This window comes from Helianthus annuus, chromosome 12, assembly GCF_002127325.2.
Source record: "Helianthus annuus cultivar XRQ/B chromosome 12, HanXRQr2.0-SUNRISE, whole genome shotgun sequence".
Taxonomy (NCBI): domain Eukaryota; kingdom Viridiplantae; phylum Streptophyta; class Magnoliopsida; order Asterales; family Asteraceae; genus Helianthus; species Helianthus annuus.
Window position 1 is genome coordinate 111,177,169 of NC_035444.2, and position 19,362 is coordinate 111,196,530.

General features: G+C 35.2%; 1 protein-coding gene across 3 annotated transcripts; it reads right to left on the bottom strand.

Annotated features, from left to right (window-relative positions):
* Positions 1 to 203: 203 nt before the first annotated feature.
* On the bottom strand, positions 204 to 16,271 carry LOC110893937 (protein CHROMATIN REMODELING 5). 3 transcript variants are annotated; one of them, XM_022141095.2, is made up of 30 exons: positions 16,001 to 16,271; positions 14,706 to 15,330; positions 14,534 to 14,601; positions 12,919 to 13,326; positions 12,585 to 12,809; positions 12,405 to 12,488; positions 11,447 to 11,506; positions 11,267 to 11,361; positions 10,648 to 10,699; positions 10,358 to 10,424; positions 9,675 to 9,768; positions 9,479 to 9,566; positions 9,267 to 9,401; positions 8,976 to 9,167; positions 8,828 to 8,895; positions 8,600 to 8,693; positions 8,376 to 8,500; positions 8,236 to 8,299; positions 7,213 to 7,425; positions 6,323 to 6,565; positions 6,134 to 6,244; positions 5,917 to 6,003; positions 5,631 to 5,813; positions 5,468 to 5,548; positions 5,111 to 5,347; positions 3,259 to 3,414; positions 2,998 to 3,175; positions 2,076 to 2,608; positions 1,905 to 1,998; positions 204 to 1,013 (listed from the first exon to the last, which is right to left on the bottom strand). In XM_022141095.2, the coding sequence occupies exons 2-30, from the start codon at positions 15,316 to 15,318 to the stop codon at positions 631 to 633; spliced, it is 5,031 nt and encodes a 1,676-aa protein (XP_021996787.1). In that variant the 5' UTR covers positions 15,319 to 15,330; positions 16,001 to 16,271; the 3' UTR covers positions 204 to 630. The 3 variants fall into 3 exon arrangements, with proteins under 3 accessions (XP_021996787.1, XP_021996788.1, XP_021996786.1); XM_022141096.2 differs by having other exon boundaries at positions 14,534 to 14,598; positions 15,892 to 16,271; XM_022141094.2 differs by having other exon boundaries at positions 15,892 to 16,271.
* Positions 16,272 to 19,362: the final 3,091 nt, after the last annotated feature.

Below are 19,362 nucleotides of genomic sequence, written 5' to 3' on the forward strand. Positions count from 1 at the left end.
AATTGAAACTTGGTTACTATTCTACAAAGTTACCCCATAATATATAAAGTTTTATATTTATTCAACCCGTAACCTATGTAATACACGGGGTTATAACCTAGTAAATATATATTTATACACACACGCCTGCCCAAGCCGCAGTTCATATATGACAAAAGTCATAGCAAACCCAATGCCCAGAGGGATTCTGAAACACACTAATCTTTGGTGAAAATTAAAAATAATAATCAAATCATATGAGATCTATTAAGTTGATCTCATGCTACAACCACAAGCAAGATATTTGGTAAACAAAATCCGCATAGTGTACAAATTCGGTTACATACAAATTGTTTGCTATATCTCAAACTGTGACTACTAAATATAGAAAACCGAACCAAGTGCCTACTAATATATGAAAGAAAGAAAAAAAGACCAAAAACTTTTGTGGTTGCAGCATGATTCCATTTACTTTTGTCCTTTGTCCATTTTCTTGTGAAGCAGATGTCCAATGATGTTCACCATAACCACCTGCTTATTACTGGATTATCCAACCAAACTGCTTCAGAAAGTACTATGTTTTTATTTCCACGAGACAAAACTAAATCCAACATAAGGTGGTTTATGGTTGAGGCAGCTCTCTGATCCTCCTCATGTGAAACCTTGTTTTGGACCAAAAGCAGACTGGCGTGTGGGTCTACTATTGTGAGATGGCGCGGGTCCAAGAATTCCCAAACCCGGGTCAGGCGAGCTGAAGGATGGTCGTTGTTGTAAATGGGCAGTTGTATTCGGGTCAGATTCAGCCCGTCGCCTCCTTTTCCATGCTTCAAATTTTGCTGTATCAAGGCCACCTTTGTTGTTGTTAAGTAATGCAGATGATGATTGATTTCTAGAACCTCCTGCGTTGATATGGGAAGTACCCACTCCGGCTGCAACCTCGTTTTCTTGCTTGAGTTTGGAATATATCTGTTGAAGTTTACCACCCGATAAGTTTGAAAAGGTTGAGACGTAATTCCACAGCCGTGTTGTCATCCCTGATTTAGTTATATTAGACGATAAAAATAAAAATCAGTACAAATGCCACAACACCACCTTAACATCTATTGCTAAAAAGGACAGAAATACACAAACCAAGCCGGGACCGAGCTTCACTTGTCGAACTCGAGTAGGCTCGCAAACCTAAACGAGCCCATGATTTACATAACTTTTATTAAATGATTAATAGATTATCAGATAATAACTACTGTATATAAAAATATGATGAAAACAACTAAATTATTGGTATATTATGTTATATATAAAACTAAATTTATATGTAAACAATATAACTAATAAAAATATTCACAAAGTAATAAATGAGCCGAACTCAAGCTCTTGTAAAATTGAATTATGTTATATATAAAAATAAAATTATAAATTTCACAAAGTAATAAATGAGCCGAACTCAAGCTCTTGTAAAATTGAATTATGTTATATATAAAAATACAATTATAAATACAAGTAAAATTATGTTATATATAAAAATACAATTATAATTACAAGTAAAAAATAAATTTAAATGTAATAAACCTAACTAATAAAAGTATTTACAAAGTATGAAATGAGCTAAACTCAAGCTCTCGTAAGTTAAACGAGCCGAGCTCGAGCTTAGACGGGCTTGGTTACACCCCTAACTAGATGTGGAAAACTGGGATGTCGGGCAGGTTGAGTAACGAATTAAGAAAATACGGGTAAGCTTTTACTGTGGGTTGGGTCGAATTGGCAGACAGTTTTTATTCAATAAATATACATAATGTACTAAATATGATTAAAAAACTAAAAACAATTTATCTTTTTAGTAAAGTGATTTAAAAGATTTTAAATACATTTTAGCCTCAGTACAGGAATAGAAAAGAAAATGATAACCCAATAAAAAAGTCACTTACTCTCTTGCTTGTACGGATCCTGCTCATGGTCGGTGACAATCTGATCAATCTTTCGCCCAAGAAGCTGTAGATAATTTCTGATTCTAGAAAGAACCTGAAGACATTCAAAAATTAGCTTCCATTCACATTTGCATTCATAATTCATATATCTACGGAAACAATAGGGCGAACCTTTTCTTTAGGAAGATCGGCACTGGTCGTCTGTAACCTGTGAAGGCGCTCAAGTGTCTTTTTCTCTTGAGTCAAGACATCTTCACACCATTCCATCCATTTCACTTCCTTAAACTGTTCATAAACTTCTTCAGTGTCCGACATCTCACCTTCCTCTTTAACCAAAGCCTCTTTCTTCTTCCCACGTGTCATCTTCGATTTACCGTTTGTGACAGGAGATCCACCTGGTTTCACCTGTTTGCCTTTCCCACGGAAAGTAGGATTGTTGGGTGGATGATCCTTCTGCTGCCTTTTAGAACCCTTCCGACCCCCTTTGTTCCCAAAACTCTTACCACCAACAGACGCAAGTTCCATTTCAAGAAGTTGAGAGGCGCGTTCTTTCAACTGAGGAGCTCGTGGCAGGAATGTTTCATGATGCTGAAGCTCAACTGGAGCAATCTTCTTCAAAAGACCGAGCTTTTCATCCATCCTTATCTTTTCCCAGTTCCCAAATCCATGATAATGGATCCCTAGTAGCAACCTCGCGTCATCCTCTGAAGACATGAACACAGAATTATAAACCATATACAAGTTCTATCAGACACACTGATTCTAGCGGGGATAATTTTGACACATTTGCTTGTGAATGGCTCAATTCAGATTTGTGTCATGTCTAATGGGTCATCAAGTTGTTATCTAAATTAGTGTTTAGCCCACAGACCGTTATAGGTTTCTCTAGGGTTTCTACTTTCTCTATATATTGGGGGTTTCCCTTCCGGTGTAGTTGCACAATACAGTTAAAATGTAATCAACTAATTTTACACAAGTAAACTAAATAAAAATGGTCAGAAAAATAGGTCAAACGAACAGAACTTGTAATTAAAATGCATAAGACCTTTAAAATTATTAAAATCCGACAGGAATACAAGAAAGAAAAACTTACTCTGGTTCCACCCACAACCTTTAGACCAAGTTGCAGGTTTGAGGTACATCAAAGCCTGAAACTGTGAGATTGGATCATTGTATCGGTTAATGCGCTTTCCAAGGAGTTGAAGTTCTTCAACACGGTTTAAGAGGTCATCAGCCTTTACAGGAACACCAAAAAAATCCAACATTGGCCCCTACAGGAGAAGAAATTATCTTCAAAGTTAACCACAACAATCTCTAAAAAGAGATAAATCACAAACAAATCATCAATGACAACCTTGGCATCCAGACTTCCTGCATTAACCGCTTCTCTACAACCATCTAGTAATGCATCAAAAAGCTCCACCTGTGCCTCTACTGGAGCAGCTTCGACACAACCACCAACCTCAGTTGCTATTAAGCTAATTTGGCTGTCGTTTCCAAACTTCTTAACCTGGTTTTGGATTAGAATTAATTATCACAAACAGCACTTAAACTGCTGGTTACTGTGAATACATAACAAGCAAATAAAAATATTTAGTTAAGATAAAAGTCTACAAAATCAGATAATATCCAATGCTAACTTGTGTAAAACTGTTTGACCACAGAAGAAAATAGTCAACATTAACAAAACTGTGATGCAACAAAAGATATTTTAAATTTAAATAAATGATCAAAATAAACTTTAAAAGGCAAAACCATAGTTATCAAATGCGCTAGGCGCACTCTAGGTGCATAGGCCCCGCCTGTCGCCTAGGCGAGAAGCGCAAAAAAAGCGCGGGCCTGAGGAAAAAAAAGCGCAAGCAAAAAAAAACATAAAAAAATAATATTATGTATTGAAAAATAAAACACTCTTCAAATTCCAAAAGTATTTGAATACCATAATCCTTATAATAAAACCAAAATCATCATGAATCCTCATAATGTCGAAAAATATACTGCAAATCCTCATAAGGTCGAAAAATAATTGTAGTATTGTATGTTTTGCCAGCCAAAAAAATGAACGTTTGTTTACAACATAGGCTGTATATAACAATATATTTTTACAGAAGATATGATATCTCTCAACTTTTTTAAAATTCAAATTTGATTGAGATATAATTTGCCGCAAAACTAAGAAAAGCATGATCACTTCATTGAGCAGGGTCAGGAAACTTCTTTCAGCTATGATAAGATAAAAGTATTTACACAGTTCGAGATCTGTAGACTTATTACAATAAAAAATAAGCTAGCAAATCTAATTCGAATTAAATACCCAGTAGCTGATAGAGTTTATGCCGGGTTACACTTGAACTAATTAACATATGATTATATCAAAACCATAGTAATCGAAGGCACAAAATAAGCAAAGGCTTGAGAAAAAAAGAGCGCACTCAAATGAAAATATATATATATATATATATATATATATATATATATATATATATATATATATATATATATTATGTATTAGAAAACAAAAGCTATTATATAAAATTTAATAACATCTAATTAGTACCAAAAGTTCTAAAATACCGACGATTGAAAGTTAATTCCAAAACTTGAAAGTTCTAAACCGGATCAAAAATTTGAATAGAAGTTGCTTCGTTCGGTATCGTAGAGAAGATCAATAAATTTGCATTAAATAATTACAAAAAAAATCGGTATTTAGTGCGCTTGGAGAGCTGAAGCGAGCATCTAGGAACAAGAAGCACAATTGATGGGCCTAGGCGCATAAAGTGAGGGCTTTTAATAACTATGATCAAAACAAGGTAATGTCCTCAAATAGCTTCACAACATGAGTCCATTGAAGCATTAAGGGTGGAGGGGCGCCTGTGGGGAAGGACTCTAGGGTAGCATCCCTAAGCGGTCACACAGCCGCCACCCCCTAGGGTACTTTGGGCCGGTTGGGTTTGAGGGTAAAGTAACCCGAAGAAAGTTTATAAAAACAATGTGTGTAGTTGGTGGATAGAGTAAATGGGTGGGGACCCTTGGTTCTAGGGTAGATGAAAGGAGCGCTGCCAGTGATTAGTGGTGTTAGGGTAGTTTAGAGTAAATGTGCCATGGCAATAATAACAAGATTGAAGGGGGCTAGGGTACATAAAAGGGCCGCCCCCTCCAATCTATTTTATGGACAAAAATAAAAAATAACATAAAAAAGAAAATCTCACCGCACGAAAAAAACGTGTGGCATCTCTCTTAGGCAAGGTACCATATGACCAACCCCTTGCTTGGGCAGAGGCTCCCTCAATTGCTGGAGTTTGATAACTTGAATAATCAGCCTTTCGACGCTTCATACCTTTGTCTTGAAATTCAATACCCTTCTTTTTCCTTTTGTTATTTCTTTCAGGTGGGATGACCTCAGCATAACTCTTGCTGTTCCTTGCAGCCCGTGGAGCTAAAGCTTCCTACATTTAGAATATATAGATGCATTAATAATCAGATAGGTGACAAAATAGTATCGTTGGCTTCTTGACAGCAATAAGCCTATAAAATGACAACATCTTTGTATAATCATGTGTACACACATCAGCATGTGCAATGGCTTCAGGTTTTATCCAACGACTCCAGAAAGTTCCATCATCCTCAGCAGAGCAGAAATTTGCAACCTGCAGATGAGGTAAAAGATTAAAGACTAAAATAAGTCCATTGTGTATTAACACAGTTTATATATAATCTGCAACTGCTTGCCTTAAATGCACTCAGCAATTCATTTCCAGGTTCTCCTTCAGCTCCTTTCTGTTCAACCTTCTCTGCTCTTTCAAGAATTTCATCAATATCCATGCTTAGAAGACGCTTTTTGTTTTCTTCATCATTTCTATCTTCCTTGAACAGTTCCTCTGCCCCAAATCTCAAAATAGCTGATAACTCATTCTGGAACCATGAAAATGAATTAAAATTAAAACATTTTAGATCCAAACATGCATCCAAAGAGACCAAAAAGTTGCTCAAATGTCCAGACATTTGTAACCAATACCTTGTCAAAACCACTCCCTTTTTTTGCTTCTTTCTTCTCCAACCTTCCTTCAGCATTTAGTTTCTGAATAACCAAATGGTCGAGTACCTGAGAGGAAAAAAATTCTAAACATAAGCAAGCATATTTGTGCTGGTAATCAAAAGAGCATATACATATAAGTTATAGAGAACAACTCAATTATTAGCAAATAAAAGATAATAACTAGTAAGTAATATACCATCTTCTTTTTTGCACGTTCCAAGATGTCTTCCTCAACACTCTTGCTTGTCACAAACCTATATATATTAACAACCTCCTGTTGTCCGATTCTATGAGCTCTGCTCATTGCCTACATAAGAGAGAGAGAGAAAGAGTCGAGATTAGTAAGTCAAGAGTGTAAAGATGCATGCAAGTCGTGGTGCCAAACCTGCAGATCATTTTGAGGATTCCAGTCCGAGTCAAATATGATGACTGTATCTGCGGTTGCAAGGTTGATTCCTAAACCACCAGCACGAGTAGAAAGAAGGAAGCAGAAATCATCACTGCCTGGTGCATTAAAATGCTCCATAGCTTGGTGACGCACCTCAGACTTTGTACTTCCATCGAGTCTCTGATACTTGAATCCCTTAATTGACAAGTAATCTGCTAATATATCCAACATCTTAACCATCTGCATTACAAGACTACGATTAGCTAATCAACGACAAGAGATATCCAACAACACATGACCAATCACTCCAAACTCACATATATATAATTGATCATGGTAAGTGTGGATTATACCCAATTCGACCAGCTTGGCATGAGCAACTAGAACTGTACAACACTCGGTTCTATAACGTAAAACAGTAACACACTGATCCGAAACCAGTATACTCGGTATGACCCGGTGCTGTCAAGTTCGGTTTGGTTCCGGTCCAATACAAAACTGATTTTTTTTTCTTTTACTTGAAGGGAAAGTGTCATTGGAGAAAAATAAGCTTAAATCTCTAGCCCAAAAGTTGAGGTACAGTTCACAGTCCCGTTTGGTACCAAACCAAAATACTAAGGTCCGATTCTAGGTTCCAAAATTTCAAACTTTAGGTTACTCTCCGGCCCATACAACTTAAGAGCTCAACATAGGTTTTTTATTTCAGCTCCCTTCATAATTTACTCAAAAATTGTCAGGGAACTAGCTGTGCGTGCGTGATGGCACGAGTTGCAGCAACTTAAATTTGCTTCATGTCCAAGTAATTATAAAGAAGACTCCCTTTTAGTGATTCCTTTAAACTTTAGTAAGTAAAAAAAAAGACGGCTAACATAATTTAACTGATTTACCTGTGAAAATATTAGAACACGATGATTGGTCTCATGCAGCCTGTCAAGAAGCTTATCTAGGATAACTAGCTTTCCACTACTAAGAATTACCCGCTCCAGTTTACTGCTACCAGTAATTCCAGAGTCCCCACCGTAACCATGATCAGCACTCTCAAAAAGGAATGGATGATTACAACATTTCTTCAACTCAACCACAATGTTTAAAAGGGAAACCTGCCCATTTGCAAGAAATGTAACTCAATATTCAGGCTAGTACAATTTAAAAGACATAAAAAGGCTAACAAAAGAGACTGCTAATTATGAAATGTTTGCATATTAGGCTAGTTTTGTACTACTTTGTAATTATCATAGCCAAAACTCTAGAGGGTATCCATGTGTAAGATCTAACTCTATACGTAGAGGCCTATGCCTATTATGGTATTATATACACAATCACTAATTCACTATACAATCAAAATCAACCTTTGTGGTTTAACTATGGGAAGCGTGTGACTTGCAATATACTCATTAAATAATGAGAAACCGCTTTCTCAACTTGTACGTGTTAACCTGATAATGCCTACAGGGGCATTATCCCTATATATAATTTCGGTGGGAAAGAGATGATAAAGTTGTACGGTACAAGTCATCAATCCCTACATTAAACTTTTGCAATAGTTTGGTGGCCTCAATAGAGTTTTTCCCGTAAAAGGTGAAGTTGAACACGTGATAGAATAGTCGGACAAGAAATCCACCATTCTCAGTAGATGAAATTAGAATAATATGTTGTAACCTAAACAAGTTTCTTAAGGTTTGGAAACTGCTACAAGCATACAATGACAATTATATTATATTTGAATTGAATTGAATTTGAATTTAAACATCATGTACGCAATAGTGTTTTCCTATAACATATAAAATCATAAAGCATGAAAATATGAAGATTGACATCAACATGAACACAGAACATAAATCTAGTATTAAAATGAATTTAACACTAGCATGTGTGTGCATACATGAGTGGTCTGAAACATAGATGCTAACCTGATTTCCACGTACACCTTTGTTCAAGTCATGAAAATTGCGTTCCAAAATCCACTTGTAATACCTGAGAAATAAATCCGTTAGGTGGGAGAAGTAATAAAGCTTCAGAATCAGATGAACGAAAATGGGTACAAAATTACTGCTTCTGTAGAGGAGACATCTCAACCCGAAGAACACGCTCAATCTTTGGGGGCAATGATTTCTCCACATCCTTTATAACTCTTCGCAAAATGTGAGGCCGTAACTCCATATGAAGGTTAGCAAGCTATAAATAGTAAAAAGATAAAAATAATAATAAAATAACCTCACAATTGTCCCATTTACTGGATGGAGAACATGTATAATAGAAAAGATGTAACAGAACCTCATTTTCATTAAATGAACTAAGGTTCTTGTAATTCTGAACAAATTCATCCTTGCTGTTGAATTTATCTGAGTCAAGAAAGTGAAGCAACGCCCTGCCATCACAAAAAGTAAAATCTAAAAATATTGATGGAAAACCAGGTAGTTTTACTTTTACATGATAAAACAGAACTAAATTTTAAATTTAAAGAAAAAAAAACGAGTGTACAGTATAACAGATTAAAAATACCATAGTTCTTCCACACTATTTTGCAGGGGAGTGCCAGTAATAAGAAGCTTGTTTTTCGTTCTGAATTCCTATGAAACAAGTCATAATGAAATAAACCACGATAACAAGACTGCATAGCAAAATCATAAAAAAGGTATCATTCACATACCTTGAGTGTTGTATATAATGATGCTTCACTGTTTTTTAACCTATGTGCTTCATCAACCATAAGATAATTCCACTTAATTGTTGATAGCACTGTCTTGTCCTTTAGTAAAACTTCATAGGTAGTCAATAGTGCATCAAATTTCGTAGTGCCACCAGTGTTCTTATCAGAGAAAAATTCATATTGCTGACAAACCTATGCCCACATGGCACAATTACATGAAATTAAACTAGATCAGCATCTTATAAATATAAATTTTATTTATAATATTACGCAGAATCAACATTAACCTACCTCTCGACTTGCACGAGTCCCAACATATACAATCATGTTCATATCAGGAAGCCACTTTCTGAACTCTTTAGCCCAATTTGACAGAGTTGATAGAGGAACAACAACAAGAAAAGGCCCATGAATTTGTTGTGAGTTCTGTTGAGACAAGAAAAAATTAACCAACTTCGAAAAGCAAATTGACAGAAATAAGTGCGAGAACAAACATAAGATACCTGGAGAAAACCAAGCATAGAAACCGACTGAACAGTTTTTCCAAGACCCATTTCATCAGCTAATATAACATTTGTATCGTTTCTCCAACTGTGCTGTGAATATTGTTAATAAGTATGATCTGAATGAAACCAACTTCCTAGGCAAAAGAACCAGATTCAACTCTAGTCAAACTGTGAAAGTATTTGTATGACATACCTATTAACAAGAAAATTCAATCCCTCAAGTTGATAGTCTCTCAGTTTCCCGCCTTTTAACCAATCAGGTTGTTCATCAAGTTTTCTCAAACTTGCTATAAGAATTAGAAATAATAATTAAATAAATATCAAAACTGCAAATCTGATAGGCAAGATACAAGAATCACTATGACATTTTGACAAGAACATAAAGAACGGTAATTTTCCTTAGGGTGGCAATTATGCAAGTTGGTAGATTGAAAATGATGAACCCAAACACAGCCCATATATTTGTGTGAAAGACACAACCCTAACCCCACTTAAATCATGTAACCCGAACATGACCCCTTTTACTCATTTATCTAAACATGTCAGACAACGGGTTAAACGGATCATCAACGGGTTAGTGGTTAAGCACATGTATTATATATTCTTCAATTTTAGTAACTCATAACTTTAAACAGGTTGACCCAATATCTTAGTACTATAAATATAAGGCAGCAAGTTCTATTTTCACTAAAGTTAAATATTAGCAAGTTTATGCAGTTCTTAGAACATGAACCATTATTTATACTGAACTATGCAAAAAAAACCATACACCCACAGTACTAACTGTGAACACCCTGTATTTTGTATTATCATTATCATAAGATCTATAGTGAAACAAAAAAAAAACGTAACTTCATATATAAACAGAGAGCATACCTTTACTCTTTCTTCGCTGGAAATCTACCATTTTTCCTTGTGCAGCTGCAAGCGCAGCTTCTCTAGTCTGCATCCAATCTAAATATCAGAAACCATAAACTACTAGACACTAGTTGATTCTCATTTATAGACAAATGCCCAATGCCATAGTATATTATTATAATAATTGAACATTCGTGTTTATACATGTAACCTAGCATGCATATTTTTTGAAGATAAAAGTTGTATGTCAATATAACTCAAGACAATGCTTCAAATTGCACGAATACACATCCAAAGTAAAACATTACCTTATATTCATCAATTGCTGCTTGTGCAAAAGCAATATCATCAATCTTCTCCCTATAAATATTATGTCAACATAAGCTTTCAGGCTGGGATATAAAAAACTCAATGCAGTGGGAAAAAAGGTATCACAGGTTTTCAATGTTTAGAAAAACTACTACATAAGGGACACCATTTAGTATCTTAAATTAGATGAAAATAAAAAAGACAGTAATCAGTTAATCACAACAGCCAACGTAATACAAAACTAAGGGATGTAATTTAGTGTTAAGTATATTAAAGCAACAGTAACACAAAAACACTTGTAATTATGATATGGGGGAACAAGGGATTTAGCTCAAAATCTCCCACGGAGAAATGTAATTATTTTCATAGTTCAGAGGCAAGTTAAAAACAAACGGATGCTATTATTGTTATAAAGTAAACATACAATATTTTGTATAAATACAAGATACAATGAAATATTTATTGCACAAAATGATATACTTATCAACTAATCAAAATGCTTGACTATTAAACCATTGTACTTCAGTTCAGCAATGGAATTAGAAGACCGATTAAACAATCGAACTAAGAGTCTAAGAGAAACAAAGCCAAGTTTCATAACTAATTAATTTTATATACCATGTGGCTTCGGCGTAAGAGAGTCCTTGCCACTTAACCAAATACTCTGGCACTTCCAAGCTTTTGCTAAGTCTATCAGCAATTATTCTTTCGACCTAAAATAAGAAAAAAAAACAAGCATTACATATAATAATGTTGAAAGAACGCAAGAGATGACCCCATACGCATAAGATTTACAACCTGACAATTCTGCTTGATAAGATCCAAATCCATCTCCTTGCTCACATCAATAACCTCAATCTAACAAATTAAAATGCATGATAAGAAAACTTAGGTATGTCTTTGACCAATAACAAAACGAAGGCAGCAACATAAACTACAAATAGCAAAAAAAAAAAACATATAATTATAATAACAATTATAATTATTATTATTATTATTATTATTATTATTATTATCATTATTATTATATTATAATAATAATGATAATAATAATAACAACAATAGTAGTAGTAGTAATAATAAGTAAACTAATATCTTTGGAAACCTTTTTTATTGGACACATACCTCAATGACCTTGCAAATAAAAGTTCCTACTAAATTTGTACTTCTATGCAAAGATATGCTAGGAGTTCAGAAGTGATTTCAGTAATTTCTGATGTGAGATGCTCATATATTTTTCCTTTTTTACTTTTAAGGGTAGAGATCTTATGAAGTAAAAGAAGAAGAAGAAGAAGAAAAAAAAAATTAACATGAATAGAACAAAGACTAGAACCATCACACCTACAAAAGTGGAATATCTTGAGCATCACAGCCAAAGTCAAATGCACGGTAAAACAACAGAATACAAAAAAAAATCTCGTTTCACTTCACTAGTATTATATTTCGGCAACTAGAACCTAGCCTCATCAACTCTATTCTCCTAGCTAGAAATTATTACGGTTCTCACATGTTAAAAAATGCCAGTCTTCCGCAATGATTTCTTTTTGTATATTATGACCTAGTGAAATATGTTCATATCAAATGAAAAGAATAACATAGGCTCCAAATACCTTAAAGAGGAAATATGTTCATATCAAATGAAAAGAATAACATAGGCTTTACTTCATCAAACAAACATAAATAGTCACAATCTGAAGACAAGGAAGATAGTGAAGAACGAATAGTAAAACAGAAGAATCCATGGCGGAGCCATTACCTCCTCACGAGATACCGCTCTCCTATGCTTTATTTCCTCCATAACTTTTTTAGTGTAGTTTATAACCTTCTTAAAGCCACTCAGCTGACCACAAACAGAGACCAAAAAAAGTATTGAAAAGGGAACAGGTGATACATAATAATGTTCAGAATTAATACACACAACGAAAGTCAAACTTACATTTTGTAGTTCAGAAAATGATTTCCATTGACAATGCAAATGTGATTGGCCTTTCCATTTGATATAGAATTCAGTATCATACCAATCTGGCTCTGTGTCAAATAAATGGTTCAACAATAGAGGCTCCGTAGATTTGTTGGTCCGCGCAGCTTCTTCTGCCATGCCCTTTGGCTGGTGCCAGAGCACCTTCTCAATGGAGTCACCATCTTCCTCTTCCATCTCATCCTAACCTCACGAATTTTTAATACACAAATATAAAAAAACACATAAAATCAAAGAGGAAGAAAGAAAAAATGTAAACTGGTACTTCAAATATCCACTCTGTGATGCATACCTTGTGGGTCTTTCTCTTGACATCTTCATCATGCTCTTCGCTCTCGTCACTTTCAACATACGATACTTTGCGCACAGATCTGGTTGAAGTTCTAACTTCATTGATCCTCCCAGAAGCTTTTGTAGTGTCTTTGCGAGGATGACCTTTTCTCCTTGTACTTTTGAAGTCCTCTTCGAAATCATCATCTGAATCATTTAATTCTTCTTCATCATCAAATGATGTTCTACCTCTCTTCCTCCGACTCAAAAATGTTGACGGTTTAGGTTCTCTACTAGACTTTGAACCACGCTTCTGCCTTTGCATGCCTCTTGCTTTCTTATAAATATCGTCGTCTGAGATGTCAAATTCGTCATCCTCAAAGTTATCATCTTCCTCTAAATCCACACCGTCCCAGTCTTCATCATCTACCTATATATAGAATACAACAAATGCAGAGTGTACATAAATTGATTCCATGAACAAGCATTTCTATCAGAATGACAAAATTTGAGCAAATTTAAAAAGTACAAAGAGTTCAGTGGTTGTTGCCTTAGACTACATAAGACGAGGGTTTGACAGGAACTCAGGAAGAACAGGCGAGGCACGATTTTTGGGCAAAAAATTGGCATAAGACGCAGGTAAAAAGCGTACCTCATGTACAATTGTACATGGCAATTTTTGTGCAACAAGATCTTGTACATCAGGCTTTTTAGGTTGTACATGTAGATAATTATCAATTAAAACATATATAAAGCTTATTCGTGTCTAAATATTGGGTAAATGATGCTAGAAACCTATAAGAAATATATGATAAAAACTTTATATAATAAATTGCGCCTCACGTATGAATGCGAGTGCTCCATTTCAGACCATGTCAACTCAGTGCGCTTCTCCTATTTAAAACCAAGGGCACAAATGGTTGTGTGCTCACAATTTTATTCATCTTCCCAACAAGAGACAAAAAGAGCAAACCCATGGTTTGTTACATTAGTTAGTCAAACAATTAGGCGGCCAATCATCAACGATCACCAATGAAGAGCACATACCAGATCAAGTTTTCACAGGTCAGTTTCTTAACCCATGCAACGTATTCAGATGATAATTTCTTAATTTAACTTCTATGTAACAGACTGTCTATTGATTACAACAAATACAAGCTTCCACAGGTCAAGCTTTCCTAAGAATTAAAGAGCACGTACCAGATCAAGTTTTCTAAGTGTTTAACTTTCATTTGACGAGAATATGATCAAAAGTTTCATGTGTTCCTGTGTGTGAAAGTTTATGCATATTACACAGTAATATATTACAGACTAGAAACCATATAATGTCCGACCTAAACTACAAATCCTATTCTCTAATATATTATAAGTATATTTGTAAATGCATATTTGCAGTATACCGTACACCGTCACATGTCTAACAATAATATATGTGGTCCAAGGGAGAAGGTTAAAGCAAAATGCAAGCAGCAACTTATCACACCAATTGGTATTTCCCAGAGCAGTAATACAATCAGTACCTTAACCAACAGATAAGATCCAAAGCTAAACCCAACTACATTTCAACCACTATCATACCAACAAACCATAATAATGAGGTTAAGCAATGCATAGAAGAAAAATATACAAGGAATAACCTTCTTCCCTCTTCCAACACTTGTTGTAACTAGATCAGGGTCAAAATCTGCATCTGCAGGGTCATCTTCTGCAACAAATGAATGAAATAACTTTTAAGAAACGTGCATATAGTAATCGCAACAAAACAAAATTTCAAAAACAAATATATTTTGCCCAGAAACATCATGTTACCATCTTCTTCCTCCTCATCATCTTCAAAATCAGCATCCTGGACATACTCACTCCCAAAAGAAGCTTTTGACTTGTTTCTAGACAAAAAGTTATGTGCGGCAACATGCCGCTGTGGTATTGAATTATAACCAGCTGCATTGTTTACTAACTTGTGGTGCATCGAATCATTTTGCTCATCTCCATCCAGCTCGTAATAATCATCAGACAACATCTCATCAACATTTTGACCTTTATTTACTTCTGACAAATCATTGCATGATCCATCTTCAACGTTATAACCAGAACTACTTTTCGATTCCTGCCCTGAGTCAGACCCACGCCCTTGATGCATTGGTTGACAGTCCTTCCAAAATGTCGAACCCCATTTCCCAGATGTTTTCCTCATAGTAGTAGTAGTATTAGTCGTTAAATTCAATAAGTTACCGTCATCCTCAGCCACTGACTCATTTAGTGACTTAATCTTTGTCGTAAACCCTTTATCCATACCCGAAGTTGTTTCCATATCATCGTTTCCTATGATGTTCTCGAGTCTCTCTATACTTCCACCTGGCCTCTTGTCATTCAAATCACCATCTGAAACTGTTGCATTTGTATAGTTTCTAAAAAACGCCATTCTGACTGTAACCTGAAAACAAAACCTCTAATAATCAAAACAAACACAAACAAAAGACCTAACTAAGACTTTATTAACTTAAACGCTATCCGAATCACCGACACAAACAACCAGCAAGAAATGAGTAAAATCAAATGAATAACAAAACTAAAAAGGTAAATAGAATGATCGAAATGAACACAAAGAAAAAGACCTAACTAATACTTTATTAACTTGAAAACCATCCAAATCACCGAGTGATACAAACAACCAGTAAGAACTGAGTAAAATCAAACAATCCTCAAGTGAAATACAAAACTAAAAGGATAAATAGAAGCGAAATAGCGGCCTAGACGATATGGAAACCTAAAATGACGCAATTCAATCGGTCAGAATACATAATCAATGGATCGGTCATTCTACGTACACCAGAACATCAAAACCACAACAAAACACACAAAACACTTCTAAATTCCTAAATCTACGAACCAAAACCCTAATTTGAGTCACAAATAGAAGCTGGAAACAATAATCGACCGATGCGTGAGTGAGTGACTGTTACACGGATATTCAAATTAATATGAGATGACTCACATTTGTTACGAATAAGGCTCCATATATACGTATATATATAGATGGATTACGTATGTGTGTGCGTGTACGGATTCAGAAAAAATCGGCGCACGTTAGCAAGCGTACTCACGTCGGAAAAAGTAGGCCGTCGCGGTGACAAAAACGCGCCGGCGAACGGCGGCGGCAACAAAAGCGATTGAAGAGAAAATTGAATTTGAATGAAAATGAAAAAGTATACAAAGTGTATGAAAGAGGTTTTATGTGTGTATCGGATGGAATCAAAGTGCGGAGGGGTGATACGACGGCGGAGGACTGGATTTTCCGGCCGGCGACGGTGGTGGAGAGACGATTTGGGGAAATTTGAGAAGGGTTATTTTTGTGTGGAGAGTTAAATTAAATCAAGACAATGTTTTAATCGTTTTTATGTATATGTAAAAACCTTTTAATTGGGGGGCATGTGCTCCTACGAGATGATGACATGTGGCGATTTTTACTTCGAGGTGGTGGATCAACGGTGGGGATTAGTTAGTCGCTTGTTTGTTAAAAAGAAAAAAGGTATATTGAGTGTTCGGTTTGGGGATTTATAATTCTTATGGGGATTAGTTAGTCGCCTGTTTAATGAATTGTATTAAACTAGGTGTTGTCTCGCCCACGTTGTGGGACGATGACTGAATAATGAGTGTGTGTTAGTTAGCTTATTGACATGAAAAACAATTAAATCGAGTAAACCAATTAAAAGAAAACACTTTTATAGTTTTTATTAAAAAAAAAAAAACTAAAAAAATGGCAATATTGTAATTTTTAACTAAGGGAAAGTTGTATTTTTTGACTGGGGTAAAATCGTAATTTACCAAAAGCTAAAGTAATGGCAGTACTGTAAATTTGTCCCAAGGGCAAAATTGTAAATTTTCACAGGGGCAAATTTGTAATTTTTAACTTGGGGGTAACAACATAATATAAATTTGAACTAAGGGCACAGGCGTAATTTTAAGCTGAAGGCAAAAGCACAATTTTATTTTGAACCGAGGGCAAAATCATAATTTTGAATTGGGGGCAAAAACATAATTTTATTTTGAACTGGGACAAAAACGTATTTTTGAAATGAGGGCGAAATCACAATTTTTTTAACGGGGAAAAATCACATTTTTGAACAGAGGGCATAATTGTAATTTTTAGCTGTGGGCAAAAACAAAATTTTATTTTGAACTGGGGGCGAAAATGTAATTCTGAGCTGAGGGCAAAACCACAATTTTATTTTGAATGAGGGAAAAATCGTAATTTTTAGTTGGGGACAAAAACGTAATTTTATTTTGAACTGGGGACAAAACCGTAATTTTAAAGAGGAACATAAACGTGATTTTAGAATGAATACAAAATAATAAACTGGTTAGTCCAATGGGAGAGTGCCAGACAAAGTCGTAATTTTGAATTGAGGGCAAGATCGTAATTTTGAGATGGGGACAAAAAGCGTATTTTTTTTAGCTGGGGGCTAAAACGTAATTTTAAAATGGATATAAAACAATAAATGTGTTGGTCCAATGGGGGAGTGCCAGGCAACTGCCTGCCTGGCACTATTCCCCCCAACTTACAAATGTATATATAGTATAATATAATATAATTGCGATACTGATTTTTATAGCTTTCTTATTTATGTAATATTTATTTTAGTATTTTTTTTGAACGGCCAACCAACAACTTTATTAAAAAGCTAGCAAGGAACTAGCAAGAAAAGTCCGAAAATACAAGCATAAACAAATCACAAACATAATAAGGAAACCGAATACAACCCCCCATACATTACCCCATTTTTCGTGTGTCAAACAAACACCAAGCGGCCCAAGACATGTCCGTCATCTTCCCACGATTAGTTATCCACAAGTAGCTCATCACTTTAATCTCGTCTACAATTTTCCGCACCAGAACCTGTTTTTGACTAAAGATGAAATCATTCCTAGCCCGCCAAATACTCCAAAAAGCCGTGAGAATGACCCCGTAAAAAGCCTTCCTCGGACGCCTCCCGTGTTTGGCCCTGTGATGTAGCTTCAGCAAGTCCGTAACATGAAACGCAAAAACATTTGGCACGTTACACCACCCGAATACAGCCTGCCAAACGTCAAATATATACATCAAAAGTGAAAGTACATATATATGGAATGGAGATATAGAATATGGAATATATGGATTGGAGATATAAAAGCTAGCAATACATGAAAATATGAATGGTTCGGTTCAACCAATTTTGGTTAAACGAGAGTACAAAAAACTGATAACCGGTTTTTGGTTAATACAATTTTCGGGTAATTCAGTTTTTGGTTGATTTTTGGTTTCGTCTGTTTTCAGTTTGGTTATTGCTCATCGATAACCGATTTTGGTTAATAACTGATAGGTGCGCGCGTGATGCGGAGGGAAACACAGACATTGCCACGGTGTGCATTGTTCGGTTGGTTAGATTATTATCCTCAACTGAAATCGAGGTCATCGATTAGTTTTTATTAACCAATTCGTTTTCAGTTAATAGGTTTGTTTTATTCAGTTAGCTTGGCGATTTATTGTTTGATTCATTTAATTTCGATTTATAGCCAAAACAAAACATGGGCTAAAACTTTTGATTAGAAATACATGAAATCTTTACAACCTAATAAAAGCCATACCTAGGGGACACATGTCCCCCGTATATGGCCTCTAAACCTCATTTTCCCGCCATTTTTGCAAACCTTTCATTCCCCTCGTGTGAAACCCGAAGCGGGATCCGGATACATTATTCGGGTCATCAACGTTCCATCCATATTTAAAGCTTGAAACCGTTCATTGTTTCCATTCTTCTTCTTCTCACATACTCTTCGAGATTAGGTTTTTTTTTCCTTTCTTCTCTGATTCTTTTTCTTCTTCCTTCAGCTATTTTGATCCATCAACCTATGCAATTAATTGATTCAATCCATAACATTCCAGAAACCCTAATTTCGGTCGCCGCCGATCAAGCAAATCCACCACCATCTCTTCCAATTTCATTAGCATCTGGTAAGTTAATGTATTTATTCTTATTTTCCTATGATTGTATTTGTGTGTTTAATGTTTTATCAGATCTGATGGTTGTTATGTTATTGATTTGTTCTTTGTTTGAATGAATTTTTTGTTTATTAGGGCTACTCTTCCTCTTTTACAGATACCCCTGTTCTTCTCTCACTCCAAAGATATCTCAACAATCCCCCAAATATGTTCACGATTTCACCGTCAAGGTAACAACTGATATTTGAAGTATATATGTAATAATGTAAATGGCTTTTGTTTAAATTACAAAAGTGGTTTAGAATCTGAGGATTTGAAATTAGTATATGTGAACTAAATTTATTCAAAAAGTTTTACAAACTGTCTTACATTCTCATCATAGGTATTTTGGTGTATTGGATACAAAAGGTCCTTATCAAAAGTTCCTTATCATAGGATTTTTGTCACACCCTGGCTTTTGCGGAAGCGTGGGTTTATTTGATGTGA

Excerpts from the sequence above, each read along its gene's own strand:
- LOC110893937 (XM_022141095.2), bottom strand. The coding sequence starts at position 15,318 with ATGGCGTTTTTTAGAAACTATACAAATGCAACAGTTTCAGATGGTGAT. Across the intron at positions 13,327-14,533 it reads GTGTTGGAAGAGGGAAGAAG|GTAGATGATGAAGACTGGGA; the intron begins GTTATTCCTTGT and ends TTCTATATATAG. Across the intron at positions 1,999-2,075 it reads CCGATCTTCCTAAAGAAAAG|GTTCTTTCTAGAATCAGAAA; the intron begins GTTCGCCCTATT and ends GAATGTCTTCAG.